Source organism: Stigmatopora nigra, chromosome 10, assembly GCF_051989575.1.
Source record: "Stigmatopora nigra isolate UIUO_SnigA chromosome 10, RoL_Snig_1.1, whole genome shotgun sequence".
In the NCBI taxonomy this organism is placed as follows: domain Eukaryota; kingdom Metazoa; phylum Chordata; class Actinopteri; order Syngnathiformes; family Syngnathidae; genus Stigmatopora; species Stigmatopora nigra.
The window spans coordinates 7,357,627-7,373,454 of NC_135517.1; the positions used below are offsets into that span (position 1 = coordinate 7,357,627).

A 15,828-nucleotide genomic window follows, 5' to 3' on the forward strand; every position below is an offset into this window, starting at 1 on the left:
ACCTATGATTCAAATTCACCATCAACCTTTAACCCAGACACTAAAAATGTGTGTCTTTAATTATAGAGCAATTTACATGATTTATTGGGACACGCCTGGATATTTTCTGCATTATGTGATTTTATCAGTATTCAATGACTTTCATTGGTATTCAATGGTTCACATCATAAGTCAAATCTATAGGAAATATGAATATGACATTCTGTTTTTAAGCATTATACTGGAGTAAATAAATATTTGATTACTCTGTATTGCATAATTTTAGGGTACTTGGTTGCAGTAAAGAAAAACATGTAGTAGTTTGAGCATCATATAATACTAGTAACAGTGTGCACTAAAATCTTGTCATCTAAAGTGCATCCCCCAAAGAGATTATTTTAAAAAACATTTGTATCATTAAAAAAGTCATAACGGGAAAAAAAAAATCAAGATCCAGTGGGAGAGGGCATTTAAATGCTACTGCTCACATATGTAATTCCAAACAAAAGTGCTCCTTTCTAAAGCAGCAATGCTAACATTAAAATAAAAAAATAAAAATAAAAAAACAATACAGCTTGGCTGCTAATATGAAAAGTAGTATTCAAACATACCGCAGCCTATCGGACTTTAAACCTCAAACTAAAATACCTATATTGATCATGTTAACTGAGTTAAAGAGTTTTGAATGTAGCCAATACAATACAAGAGAGAGGGCAAAAGTAAGCCAAAAGTAGTCAGGATTTATTTTCGTACCTGTATTCTATTGCGTCATTGTGCACTAACACTGTAAGCAAAAATATCCAAATATCCTCTCCAGTGCATTGTCATTGTTTCCAAGGGCCCAATTTGACACCACTGCATCCTGAAAAAGAAAATAAAAGCTTCACGGGGGCTACAGAAGGCTTCTTTTGCTCTGTGTTTTCTCAGTTTATACCCCCTACTACCCTTCTATGAACTATGTTCCGTTGGTTTGTCTCTATGGTTTTCGTTAGTCAAACCCGAACACAGCAATAATTCAGTTTCTTTGTGCCGTCTGGCCAACAGGCTAGGGTGAAAATTCAGAAGCAGATGTTAATCAGCATATGGGCCAAGCGAGAGAGTTCAATTCAGGCATCGATAAAGACTGGTGTGGTCCAACTTATTCCAAAAGGTCCTTGGAGAAAAGCAAACACATTTTACAAAACATGTCAATGAGTTCTAATGACCGCAAAGCTACATTACACACTGTGTGAGATACCTGATCTGAATCCTCATTGTATTGTGCTATTCCTGTTTCCATGTAGTGAGCATCAACATCATCAACTCCTTCGATTTTGTTGGCTTCAGCATGCTCTCTCATCACAGAGTAACGGTGCACAAGGAACCTGACAAAGACGTTTCCGCGTATTAGAGATGTTGGCGAAACATTGACGGCCTCCAACAAGAAAATGTAACTGACTGACCGCCCACCACAGACGTATTTCTTCACCATCCAGACACCTGCGACAGCGCTCAGCAGCAGCATGGCTATAACAACCACGGCTATGATTGCAGAATTTGATGAGCCGCTTTCAGTCTGGGAGACATGCATATATATGGGATGGAATGTAAACCTTCACCCACTTCGGCCCTTTGTGAAATAGTTTGCCCACCCTTGGTGTAGCCAAAGTCAGTAGCACCCACCAAAGAAAATGGATGAAGAGCATCACTGGTGCATTTCCTCCCTAGGTCAGTCTCCTTTCTGACAGGCTGAAAACCTCCAGCACACCTGTTTCCTGGAATCTTCCGGTAACTTTAAATGGGACAACAAGAAAAAAAAATATTAAAAAGGCTAAACACAACTGAGCCTGGTGTATTTTTCCAAAGTTAGGTCTGATATATGTCTAAATGTTATAGAACTTGAGATTAATTGTGCCCAGACTTCTTGTTAAAAAATTAAAAAATTAAAAGGGTGGGGGAGTATTTACCCACTGGTCTGCAGCTCTTCAGTGGTTCCATTTAAACAGAATTCTAGTGGGTGGGCTTTCATCTCCTCCTGCTCCACACACTCTGAGCTGTTCTCGGGTCGGAAGTATCCAAAGTCACTAAAGAACCAATCAGAGTCAAAGGTGGCTCATAGCAATGATTTCCAACTCCTGAACTTTAGCACATTAGAGGGGAACTGAACCCAGAAATCTTTTGGGTACACAATGTGTGAGATGGAATGGACATCAGAGGAAGTGTAGTGCAGAGAAAAACCGGAAAAAATCAACTTCTTAACGTAAAAAAAGAGCTTTAAAAAAGGACATCCTTTAACTTTGTGGGTATATGAAATTAAATGATGATATTATGATTGTGGTTAGTTCCAGTATGTACCTAGCTTTCAAAGAGGTACTGAAAAACAGCTAAAAAAAGATAAAAGTGCTTAGATAGGGACAGTGTACCAGTGATAATCATCCAGTGTACAAGCACAAGGAGACATGCGCTGCCCGCCACTAAACTGCCTCCCATTCCAGCAGGTCGAGTCTTTCCTCAGGCGTTGGAAGGTCTCCTTGTAGCCTAACACACAGCCGTCATTGGAGGCGTCAGCGTCGGCAGAGTGAGTCAACCACGTCACGTAGTCCTCGTCGCTACCTGCATTTTCACACGCAGTTCATCCACATTCTTGGCCAAACTCCCCAAAGTTCTTTCTAAATCATTTGACATAAATAACTCACATTCTCTGGTGAGGAGATTCCTGAAATCAATGGTGATCACAACCCATTTTGTAAAATCATTTCTGTAGCCCCACAGGCTGACGTTCAAAGAGCGGGAGCCCGGCTCGCTGTTCATTCCACTAAAGTGGAAGCGGTCACTGGTGAAATTATACGTGTGCCAGCACCGTCCTTCATCAGTAGAAAACCTGTATTGAACAAAGATAGACGTTTAGCGACGCAATAGCAATGCAAATGACTGAAATTCTCACTTGATTTGATTAACAGGAGAGTTTGTGTGCTCCATAGCCACGAGAAGAGCCCCCGAGTCCAGTATAGCATAATGATGAGGACCCGTGAGGGACAGCAACCATGAGTAGCCACCATCGTCAGACACGTAAACATCAGGCATGACAGCAGACTCAGCCTCACCTGTACTTCCTGAAGAGAGGCAATGTTATGTTAAACCGTAAAAGGAATGTATTTACTAAGTTATTTGTGTGCAGAGTGTTTGATACCGTGTGCAAGAATAAGCCCCACGGCACTTGACTGCGAGAGTGGCAGCATAGGTACATTCATCTTCATGGCTGTGCTGTAAGTGGCATGAATGTGGAGTGGACACTATGAAGACAATTGAGATTGAAATGTGATAAACTGTGTGTAGGTATTGATTATGTTGAACCGTTTTGTTTTGTTTTGTTTTCTCACTCTCTTTGGCCTGTTCGTGGATGTCTCCGCGTCACAATTGCTGTTGTCGGGTTGTCGTAGTGGCTGCCATCGACCTCCTTGGTTGAAAGTTATCACGCTCTCCACCATTCCACCTAAACATATACAAAATGCTATACACGTTTAACTCCATTCCAATGATATGGTTACCTGGCTTGATATTAGCGGTATCAAACAAAAATGAATATATAGGACGCAATTCAATTTGGCCTTGGTTAAACAATTCCTTATCAGATTGCATTACCTTCTGTGAGTACACTGGTCATGTAAACACCCCTGAGTGAAGTAATGATGGTGAAGTCAGTATCGCTTCCTGTCGTTGAATAGAGATGGCGCTCAAGAGACTTGGAGAATACGGTTCCTCTGTCGTCAGATACGTAGATTGTTCCGATCCCAGAATCTTGGTGACATACACAAGCACAACATTTTGGATGTTGTACAGTTGAATTAATGTTATTGGGCCCTGTATATGCAAATTAACATCATTTTCCTAATATGTATTCAAATTATTCATCTGCAAAATGTTTCTGACCTTCAGGGTCATCCACGTGCATGAATATCATGTTTTCGTTGGCTGCTAAAATGGAATAAAACTGCTCATGGTTGACTGCAGGAAGCTGTGCTATATTCCATGTTTCTCCTCCATTCACCGACACGTGGATCACACGCTCTGTGTCCTGATTTAAATCACAAACATAAGATCAAATAGCATATAATTTTGGTAAACAAATGAGAAGTAATGGCGTTAATCCAGACGATAAAACCATGCAAATAGTTGTCCATATAGGTTGTAGGAAAAATTTGTGAGAGAAGCGGAGAAATAAATACTCGACAAGCTCACCTTTCCAGTCATGATCGATGCGAACACAAAGCGGCCCCCAAGTACGAAGGAGAAAACTCTGGTTGCAATTGTCTGGAAACTACTGCCGTAGTCTGCTGTTTTTCTTAACTCCAACATTCCTTTGTCATCTGGCAGATACATGGAGGTCTTATGAAGCTTTACTGAATGAGTGTTAACATGTGAAACTACATCACTTACTGCATGATCCATTGTAGTGTGTTGTGAAGTAAATGCTATTCTTTGTACCCCTGTACATGAGAACAAGAACAAGGTAAACCTTAGTGACTTTTGTATCAACATTTTGCAACACTGTCTGTCACCTATGTTGAAATCAAACAGATTTATATATGTGGTAAGCCAGAACCATTTCCGGCTGTGGTCCAAGTGCTGTCAAAGTATGAGAGAGAAAAAAAAGGGGCAACAACATTTTTTCTTGGAGAGCCAGTTAGGTGTAGAGAGTTAATATCTATAAATTATTAAAACTGTTGCTGACTCATGATTGGGTCTAACAGAAGCCCCTTGGAACAGTATTTCGAGGTAAAATGACGGCTGTGGTCAGGCAGTGCTTTTGCAATGTTCCCACCATGCAGTGAAAATAACCGCAGGTTGACAGCGCAACCCCATGTTAACTAGGGTGCACAAATGCAATCTTAGATGGGAAGCAGTACAAATTGTATGCAGCTGGAATAACAAACAGGACAAGAAGCAGAGAAACAACGATGCAAGAATGTCTTGTGGAAAACAACTTGAACAAGGATGCCACTATGTGAGTGACATGGTGAATAAAATATCTATAGACTACCTTTTCACTGTAAAATTAACAAATGCTTATTAAAAAAAGAAAAAAACACGACAGAATGTTCTTTCACATACATAAAATCCCCAAACACTCACAATAAGTACAATTTAGTGAGCTGACTAGATACCAATCTGCCTCATAAGGGAAGCAAAATACAAATCATTCTCAGTTTGCATTTATAGTATCAGAGCAGTATTAATTTTAGAATGTTCATTATTGTAATGTTTCAGTGGCAACATTGTGTTGAGTTGAATTAAAAATTGTTGTCTAAATACCTCCTATATGGATATGATCACCTTATGTTGGTGCATCTATTGACAAAAGTGACAATGTGATTTGTATCTGTTTGTGTCCCTAATATCAGTAGGTCATGGTGACAATTTGGAGGTTAAATCTTACCATCTGACAAGACAAACACTGTCATGAATTTTCCGCCAGGTGGCCCCAAAATCCTCTGACAGCCACAAATCCAACTAACAGGAGGAGAAAAAGATCAGTTATTGTATCTTCTTAGAAATTAATCACTTGTAATATTCTTTGTCAATAAGTGCATTCTTGCAATCAAACGTTAGTTCTATAATTTAAATAGCAAAAGTGGTTGCCACTACCCGGATGCTGAGAGTTAGCAGAGTATTGCAGTTTCCAGGATTGTACAACATCTGAATTAAGGGCTCAAAGGGGAGTTCTGATGTTTCAAAGGATTGGCCAAAGTTCCGTGAGCGAAATAGTCGAAATCCACCAATATCAGACACATCTGCCGTTAGGATCACCTGAAACAAAGCACCAAAAGACTTAAAGTTCCATTAACATACAATCAGGTTTTAGATATTTTAGATAGACTTCCCATCACAGTGACCAAGTCAACACACTAAATTGGCTACAGAAGAATTAACATGGTTTCCCTGTGCCATATTTATATTTTGGGGCCATAGGGACATCGAAGGAGGGATGAAGCCATTAAGACAGGATTTTCAAGATAATTCTTGTTTTCAATAGCATCGCATTGTAGTAAAGCTGTACTTAAAGTGTCGAGTAGTTATGTTTTGCAGCCTCAGATTGCATGGCAAATTAGCCTCCTTCAAATTAAACAGATGTTGTTTTTTTAGAAGAAGCACCTTGCCAGAGTGATCTGGGCTGACAGCAATACCAAACTCTGTCTGGATGAAGGTGTGGTTGATCAAGTGGGTCACATCAGTGAAGGTCTTCCCGTAGTCTTCACTGATAAATGAAAAGACACATATACATCATTGCTATGTTTCCATACATAGATGGTGGTAGTGCTCACCTCCTGTAAAGGTTTGACTGGCCAAATCGCATCATAAACAAAGGCACCTGGAATGTGGTCAACACAAGAATCACCTAACAGGGGCAAAAAGAAAGATAATCAAATGTCAAATTTTTGGCATTGGGAAAAAAAACTGCAGTTTAAGTGATACTTGTGCTATTTAAAATAAGGTATTTTTTCATTTTTTGGGTAAATGATCAAACATTACTTGAATTTGATTTTATTAATTGATAAAGGTTTTATGACCTAAAACCAGAGCAAAAAAAATCACTATAAATAACATAGTAGTGCAAACATAAAAAAGTGAGATTGAATAGTATCTGGTGTTCAATTGTTAAGGTTAAATTCTATATAATTATAAATAAACTGGTGTGCAGATAAGCAGACTCACCCCAGATTCATCTCCCACCCATGCAAGTGACAGAGACCCCATGGTCCTCACTTTAAAGTTGAACTGCGGGAAGACAAAAACAAATAAATAGATAAATAAACAAACTGGAATCAATACATCATTTAGAGAATTGTACGTACTTGAAGGACTATTGTTTTCATGACAACCAAAAGATAACTCTCTTGGCTGTACAAAATAACTTGGCACATATTATGGTGTTTGTGTGTGTATGAGCTTGCGTGCGACCTACATTCAGCCAAATTACGAAGCTGCGGCCAGACAACGAGAAAATCGGTTACGTCCCAAGCACAGCAACAACACAGAATAAGGACTAGACAGGACGAGGACAGACTGAGGACATATGCTCAACAGCAGGCTGTGCCAAAAAACAATTATGCTCTTAAAAGTGAGTGTAAATGTTTATTTGTCAGATGTTTAAAAGAGGATGATTTAGAGTCCTTTGTAATTTGAAAGGTTCTTGTTGCATAAAAGACAGGCTAATAATGTTAACATTGGCAATAAACAACATTCCAGACTCCGTTGGGAATTTGAACAACAAAACTGGCAACAATCCATTTTGTCAATCTTACTTTTTATTAAGGCGCCATAGTAAATCAATTAGATGTCTGCCAGAAAGTGGCTTTGCAATTTTTCTTCTGCAAACAGCACATGAAAACAAACAATAATATGCTCCCGACTATTTTACCCATCAAGACTATGATGAGACCTTAAACCTTATTTGAATATGGCATACAATTATGCATTTGTAGAAGCTGTGATTGACTGAAAAACAGGTACTGAACCACTACATTCACAGAAAGTATAGATACACCTTATATTCATTGTACCTATACCTGAAGTAAAAAAAAAAAATCTGGTGTATTTACATGCTTGGACACTGACTGGAGACTTAGTAACTCACATCCGCCCAACTGGAAATTTTATAATCAGCCAATCACATTATGGCAACTCAAAAGCATGGTCAATACGATCTTCTACTGTTCAAGCCGACCATCAGAATTGAGAAGAAATGTGATAAAAGTGACTGAACGAATGGTTGTTGGTGGCGGATATGCTGGTCCATCCAGAACATCTCTAGAGTTTATAAAGAATGTTCCAGAACAGATAAAACACCCAATGCCTTGCTTCTCCATGACAACATGCCTCCAATAATTGCTGGTCACGAAGAACATCACCGTGCTGGGAAACTTTGTTGTGATTTTTTTCTCCACTATAACTAAAAGCTCAAAGACGGCCTTCCAGGGGACCTGTTTTTATAATGTGGACAACAGAGCTGTCAAGAATCCCTGAAAATGTCTTCCAAGAGTGCATGAAAGGCATTGCAGACAAGGTTGGGGGGGGTTAATCCAAAGGGGACCCGAGCTGTTAGTTTAGCTTTACAATATATCTTCTGTGAAACCAGTCCTTGAACTTTTAACACACCTCATAAATTGTCATAAAAACAGTCAAGTAATGCCTTATGAAAAACAAGTAATAAATTGGAAGGGTTGTCCCAAGAGAATTAAACTATTTTTTACCACTTACAAAACTGCTGATGTGAGGTATGTTTTGCAAATCATTACATTGCCTAACCTACAAGATAAATGATCAATTTTCATTGACACACACAACCAGTAAGTGTTTTATACTAATAAGAAACCCAACAACAAAACATTGGCATAGTGTTTCGACTACAGATAATAGGTCAATTTCCTGACACTTATCAAAAGACACTTTTCAAGCGCAGCCTTATCGCATGCCAAGATCAATTAGCCAGAATTTTGAGTATGCTTTCAGCCAAATTAAACTGGTTGGAACTTTAACCCAAGCACAACACATCTAGAACAATTTTGACATTTCAGTCAAGTGTGTAAAAAAAACAACCTCATTCCATATGAATTTAATATTTCTCAACCAATCTGGACCTTTTCTATTAGTCTAATGCTCTGGGAACTTCTCCAGTGGTCTGAAAATTTATAGTTAGACACATCTACCAATAAGCTCATGTGGGCAGTAAATTTTCAGTATGTTCTGCAAGACCAATCAAATCTGACCTCAGTGTGACATTTTAAAGCATGTCACTAGCTTCAAGTCATGACCTAAATATTGCAACAACAAAAAACATTATCTTCAGTCTAGGCAGTGGAAGAGATTGTGTACTTGGGTACTGTTGTAAATGCATTTACAATTTTCCAGCCTTCCCAGCTGTTTTACATTGAGCCAGTAGTTCCATTTACACATTGGCTATGCAGGATACTTCAATGGACTAGTACGGCAATGGCCGGCTACAGTTCACTGACAGCCAAATAATAAAGATTCTTGTGAGATACGTTTGCAAATGAGTTCCCAAAATGTGAATCTTAACACTTCCGTGGTATTGCAATATGCACAGAATTGTCCATACCCACACACATAACACATTGACTACTAGGCAGTGGGAGGGTTCCCAAAAAAGTTGTGCGTTACGTCAGACGATGATACAATGAGCTACTTGTCCCTGCTCCCTCCGAACGCTGACCTTTGCGCACTGCCAATGTTTACGCACATAAAACATCAGAAGAGGAGGTCAAACAACGGCCCCTGATCTAACAGACCAACACTCAGGTTGGACCACATCACAGAAAAAGAGGGGACAGGGGGCGCAGATCACATGAGGATCCTGTACCAATATCATTCAATTTCATGCATAAGTGCAGTAGTTTCATTTTTATTTGATGACCTTTAATAATATAAAGACCATCTACAATTTAGAGCATAAATAAGGGAAGCAGGCTGAATTAACAAAAACTTTACAATTTTTATCCAGTGCATCACATTTAACAAAAATCAAGGACAGCCATTTCTTCTTGAAATCATCAATCAGTCACACTGAAAACAGGTTAAAGCAGCATTCTGCACTATTTGCAGTTTTGAAGCAGCAAACAATCTTTTGAGGCATTTGTGTTCAGTTCTTCTCTGTTAGCTTTCAATTAATATTTATAGTCAATTAATTTTAAGTTGGCGCCCTGTACGAGGAGTAGTTAGCACGTCGGGCTCACAGTTCTGGGGTTAAGGGTTTGATCCCAGGTCAGTCCTCACTAAGTGGGTTTGCGTGGGTTTTCTCCAGGTACTCTGGTTTCCTCCAATATCCAAAAAAACATGCATGGTAGGGTGGATTAACACTGTAAATAGCCCCTAGATACGAGTGTGAGGGTGTGTGATAATTTGGGAAAATGCATGAATTAGTAATTTTCAGTCAGTCAGTTGAATAGAAACGGCAGCTACTGGTAGTATAGTTGTTTTAAGCAATGACCTTTATTGCTTCTGTGGTTGTTCCTACTGTTTTTTTTCCCAATTTCCTTCAACATATTTCATTATCCGCTAAATCCAGGTATTTCTGATTTTGGCCTTCCTGCAATAGACATACTGTATCTCAGTCTGGGGGCTCAAAAAGAAATGGCTATAAACACAAGTACTTGAGTTGACGATAAAGTCCTGGAAATTCAATTTAGGAGTTAGTCTTCCAAATATTATCAGCCTAATCTTTGGGGGGGAAAATCATATTCCCACGAGTTCACTTTTTTCAAAAGTATAGTTAATAAATGTGTAGGTGCTAATCTGTTGGGAAACAATATTATTTATTTTTGAACTTATTTTTCATTTTCGTTTAGGTTGATTCATCATCCAAAAAAAAACCCAAATACTACATATATTTGAAGTAAAGAGAAAAAAATAAAATAAAATATCAAATTCAAAAAGTTTTCATACATGATCTTTGACTTTGGCTATTTCTGAGGTTGAAATGATATTTGTTCACGTCATTATATTTGAGCTGAAGAAACAGGATGAAAATACTGACACAATCTGGTGCAACCATGGAAGTGCACGACTCTGTGGGACGCCGTTCAACCCAGACAGTGAGTGGGCGTAAAAGATGCTGCTGTGTGCAAGCCTGGCCAATCCTTTTCATGCCCAAAATATGTCCTAGGCAACCAAATTGGTAATGGAACATCACCCCCATACAAACAAGGCAAACAAACAGAATTGGATCCAATATTACTTTGGGCATTAAGGCCATTCATATTGCGCGTTCTTTCGCGATGACGTGTTTGAGTCAAGTAATAATGAAGGCATGTATTACTGAAAACATACGCTTTTAAATAGGTTTTGGAAGTACAATGAATCCAACCATGTTGTTTTATTTTTGTCTCTTGTCCAATGCTTCAAATGACCAAATCATGCGAATAGTTCTGCTGTCAAAACTCCTTAACCTGTCTCCATTTGGCTGCTATTGGACGTGATCTGGACCAATGACCTACATTCACTCACTGGACAATTTAATAGGGACAACTGTAATATTGTTTCACACTAACAGAGTGCAGCATTCATTTCAATCAGCCTTAGATCTTCCATCTTCATCCCGGGACTAACAGGTTGTCTTACCAACTTTAGATTTTTTTTATCCTGCGTTCATTCCTGTGTGGGGAAAGATCTCTTTTCTCACAGTAAAACAATTTTAAATTTGATCCCATCAATTACAATCTAGAAATAGATTTTTTTTTAAAGAAAAACAATACCAAAACACAACACTAAGTGAAAAAAAATATACTGGGTCAATTGAAACTTACCATAATTTCCAGATTGCTCTCTCTTTTTACTGAAACTGCGATGTTAGCTGCTTGTGACACAGTGAATGTTGAATTAATAGACTTGCCTTAGCTGCAAACTGAATTAATAGATGATAAACAACTGAACTTGTAATATTGTCACTGGTAAAAGCAACGATTCCCAATAATTTGCCTGCCACATTCATTCAAATCCTTATGCACATCATGGAAAAATTGGTTGAAAACACACACCGCCCCAAAATGAAGCTTCACGTACATGCCCTCTTTTGCTTAACACAAGCTTTGAAGACCCATGTCATTTGGCCCATCACTAGATTTTGGAGGAAAGCCACAGAAAAACACATGTATGCACGGGGAGAGAATATGCAAACTCCACACAGGAGGTTTTGAGACTGACATGCAAATCACTCTTTCACCGTGCCACAGTTTTTTATTTGGGGGTAAAAATCCTGGCGAATTCATACTTTGAAATGCAAAGTTTCATGAGCAGTTTCATGATGCAAATGATGTAAGGTAAGCATATCGGTGTAGTAGTTATATTGATAACGTAAAAACATACGATCACATTTGCATTAATTCTAACGACAGAACACATGCAATTAACCGCGATTACTTTATTAATCGCCTGAAAGCAATTGCACGCCCACAGTTTTACTCTAAACAGTTTTCATAAATTGAGAAGCCTGCACACATTGTTGCCATTCTTGGTATATCCAAACAGATCTTATTTTGCTTGGTTTCTTTGCAATAACAGTATTTTGTAAAGACCCACATTAGATTGTGCAGGTGTCCCTAACGTTTCTATTGGTAACAATGAAAAAGTAAACCAAATGTAGGACTATATTCACATCGACACTCTGCAAACGCTGCCGTGGTACCAGAACTTTAAAATATGTAATTGTCCATGTCTAAAGTGAGAAGAAAAGGGAAAAAAAGACTTACAGTGTGGGTGTTGTTTGAAAGCGCTGACTGGACTCCAGGAAAATCTGGGCAAGAGTGTTCATTCAGTCCTAGCACGCTGAGTTCCGACATCTCTAACTTTTCCCAAGTGTGTCTCCCCTCATCACCCCTCAACTCTCTCGTCAGCCTCCTACCAAACGCCTTTTGCCCGGCTTGGAATCGTCCAGCCAGCGCGCAGGCAAACAAGCAACACGTGAAAAAGTAAGCCGGAGAAAGCATGTTTAAATCGGATGCTCAGCTTCGTTTGCGTCCCCCCACGGTATTTTATTAATCCCCAATACTGACTCTTCTCGCCCCCCTCGTCGTCCCTCCCACCCCCAGAACGTGCTTTATTAAAACGTCCCCTTCATGCCTGAGCCTCATTGGTCAGGACAAGATTAGCCCGCATTTTGATTGGACGAGCGGACTCTTCCTCGACTATGTTCATATGATACGATTTTTTGGGGGTTTTAGCGCCGCTTACTGGTTATTTTAAAACTAGCAAGCCCTATTTATGAATTTGCCACATGTTTGCCTTGTAGAGAAACAAAGTTAACCCTGAGAATGCACATGAGGCAAAGTTAAATAAAAATATAAAATAGAATAAAAATCACATCACTCACTTGTCGATTACAACAGTTTAATTGAAGTACTGATTTGTTAGAAAAAAAAATACCCCGCGCCCCATGCTTTCTTCCTGCCACCTTGCACGGATGCTTGCTGATGGGCAAGAAGTCCATTAGCACATCAGACAACAGTTCTGATGCAATCCAAACAGATCTGAGTGCAGGGAGTCAAATGTGCTGATGGAAAGTTGTGTTCTGTTGACTGAGGCTGGATGGACTTGCTGGTCTCTCATGCCTGCTTTCAAAGTCATCTAAATATCCTTGATCACATCCTCCAGCTCTTCTTTGGAGTACATGTGGAAGGTCTTTCCTGGCTCTACAGTTGCCAGCTAAAGAGAGAGAGATATAGAAAAAAAACTTGAGTAAAAACTAAGGCATTTTAGGGCATAAGGAGACAGACAAACATTTGATTTAACCCAGTAGCGAGTACTATTTTCATCCAATCTTTTTATTTCTTGTACTTGACTGAATTTTCTGGATGACCTTTATTTAAGTATTTTTAAGTATCACAACACTACCCTTCTCTGGGAATGGGGGATAAGGAAAAGGCGCACACACACCTCGATGTTGGTGGCGTTGAGCTTTTCCTCCATGACCTGCTTCAGAATGGTGAGAGATGATTTGATGGCATCTTTTAGCGTCATAGACTGCAAGATTAAAAAAAAAAGGTTAAAAATCCTTCCCTATTTGGTTTAATTTGTTGATTGATTGCAGTTGATTATCAGCTCTACCTTGTGGTAGACTTCTTGCAGGGAACTCTGTGCACCCTCGGATGCTGAGCCTATTGCTCGAGCATCACACTGAACAAAAGTTCCTGAGGGGTCCATGTGATATCTGAAATATAAATAAAACAATAGTCAAATTTGGCATTTTTATACTGTGATATACTAAGTGTGAACAAATAGAAAAGTGATTTACAATTGAGGTCCTTTTTCATCTACACCCCCGAAGAGAAGTGCCACACCAAATGGTCGACTCTGTACATGCAACAGAAGAGTTTAAACGTACCCGCACGTTTCAAATTTAAAGTGACCAAAAGGCAAAGAGACCTACCATCGCGCCAGGGTCAGCGTCCTCCTCCCCAAACTGCAACGCCAAGTTGGACACCGCCTGGGTCACGCTTTCTACCGTCATGGTTTCATCGTACGTGAACCAGTGGTTCTATTGAGGGGGAGAGAATTTGGATATTACACAGGTGTTGAGGAAGGTAAATTGCAAATGCTTATACCTGTGTTTCCACTCGGGCTTTGTCAATTAAAGTCTTGGCATCGGCTATTAAGCCACTCATGGCACAACCTTAAAAGAATGGAACAGAGAAAACATAATTACTAACGTAACTGCTCATGCAAAATCATCTGGGCAAGGCACAGTAAGCCCTGACACAATCATTAGAAAATCCATTGTGGTGCATGTGTTTTTTTTTTTTAATGAAGAGAGCTATGGTCTTTTTAATATATTTTTGACTGTGATTCTTATTTTATTTCAATAATTTGTCATTAAATCTGCATTTAAATGGCAGTTACATAATCGTGCTTTATTTTCACTACATCGGCATGTAAACAATATTCCTGCGTGCATGCTATGGATGATTTTATTTTTATTATTTCTTTTACAATAAACATCTGAATTGTCTATATTTTACAATGGAAAACAGTATTTGAATTTCCATTATTTCCAGTAATTCTAAGTTTAAATGTCTACTCACCAATGTGAGTGTCTATCTCCACAATCTTCTCGATGCTATTGGGCTCCATAAGAGGAGAGGTGATCCTCTTCTCCACAGCCAAACACACACCCTCTGATGTCTGAATACCAATGGCTGTGGAGCCAAGCTATGAAAACACAATGCCCGATTATGAAAATCCAACAAAAAATATTTAAGAATTAGTTCAGGAAGACACTCACTTTTATAGCCTCAATAGCATATTCAACTTGGAATAACCTTCCTTCAGGAGAAAATGTGTTGACACCCCTGGAAAACAATGGATCCGCAATTGTTATTCTTATTTACTGAAATAACACTCTGATTGAGAAGTGACTACAACCTTAATGCGTACAGTTTGTTCGCTAAGAGTAAGAATAAAAGCAACCATATTTAATGACAAAGCAGTTTGTGTTGCAGTAGTTTCCACCAACCTGTCATATTCCGATCTCGTCAGGAACATTGTTCAACTGTGAACAGAAAATAAAGAATATTTATTAGTGGAAAAAGACGACCACAAGATAAAATCATCTTTTTACTAGTTCGCGATGTTGACCAGTTAGCGGGAGTTAGCTGTACTATTATTCGAGCGTGCTAGCAATCGCTTGCACATAATAAAGGACGACAAAGACTTAAAATCTCCCCCAAATATCCGACAACATACGTTTAATTGTTATAAGTATCACAATCACCTAAGAAGAATATACTTCTAAAACATGCTTATACATATTTACCTTGTGTGGCACAAACCCTTGAATGAGTTTGCTAGTTTCTGGGATTCGTTGATGTCGTAACACCACAAATGTTCCGTGTATCCACTAATGTCGAAGAAAGGTTCCTTGGTTTGTTTATTCCGAGTTCTACTGTAGTTTAAAGGGTTATTTATAAACCCTTTTTAATATTTTGCCATTACTTAAAATGAACATACTGGTTAGTTTTATTTTTATTTTAATGCTGGTCATTGATAGTAAAAAAATGTGCATGGTAACTAATATGAATATGTTCCGCTTCAAAACGTCCACAGAATGGCGCTGTTTCCTTTACTTTATTACTCCCCCAAAAATAATTGAATTAAAAACAGTGGGTGGAAGGTAACAACAACATTAACAATAAAGAAGACCATTGAGGTAGTGGTTTGGAGCTCTGTCCCACATTTGAGAGGTTCTGGATTGAAGTCTAGGAATGTGCATAATCTCCATTTGTGTAGATTTGTATAAATGGATCAATGCATCTTGCAATATAGCTCTATAGTCTCTTTATTTGAATTCAACTATGTATAGTT

The 15,828-nt window shown here is 38.8% G+C and overlaps 2 protein-coding genes across 2 annotated transcripts; both read right to left on the reverse strand.

The window, feature by feature from the left end:
* Window positions 1–699: 699 nt before the first annotated feature.
* Window positions 700–12,524, reverse strand: LOC144203581 (sortilin-like). The gene is made up of 20 exons (XM_077727099.1): window positions 12,222–12,524; window positions 6,673–6,735; window positions 6,282–6,355; window positions 6,112–6,214; window positions 5,605–5,766; window positions 5,396–5,469; window positions 4,396–4,445; window positions 4,198–4,325; window positions 3,889–4,033; window positions 3,601–3,756; window positions 3,339–3,451; window positions 3,149–3,251; window positions 2,903–3,071; window positions 2,651–2,839; window positions 2,382–2,567; window positions 1,926–2,042; window positions 1,642–1,750; window positions 1,422–1,534; window positions 1,217–1,343; window positions 700–1,132 (listed from the first exon to the last, which is right to left on the reverse strand). Exons 1-20 carry the CDS (start codon window positions 12,456–12,458, stop codon window positions 1,118–1,120), a joined length of 2,433 nt encoding a protein of 810 aa, XP_077583225.1. The 5' UTR covers window positions 12,459–12,524; the 3' UTR covers window positions 700–1,117.
* Window positions 12,525–12,841: 317 nt separating this feature from the next.
* On the reverse strand, window positions 12,842–15,401 carry psma5 (proteasome 20S subunit alpha 5). The gene is made up of 10 exons (XM_077726430.1): window positions 15,281–15,401; window positions 14,981–15,016; window positions 14,750–14,816; window positions 14,550–14,676; window positions 14,073–14,140; window positions 13,898–14,005; window positions 13,763–13,821; window positions 13,576–13,678; window positions 13,405–13,491; window positions 12,842–13,173 (listed from the first exon to the last, which is right to left on the reverse strand). The coding sequence occupies exons 2-10, from the start codon at window positions 15,007–15,009 to the stop codon at window positions 13,096–13,098; spliced, it is 726 nt and encodes a 241-aa protein (XP_077582556.1). The 5' UTR covers window positions 15,010–15,016; window positions 15,281–15,401; the 3' UTR covers window positions 12,842–13,095.
* Between the last annotated feature and the right edge of the window lie 427 nt (window positions 15,402–15,828).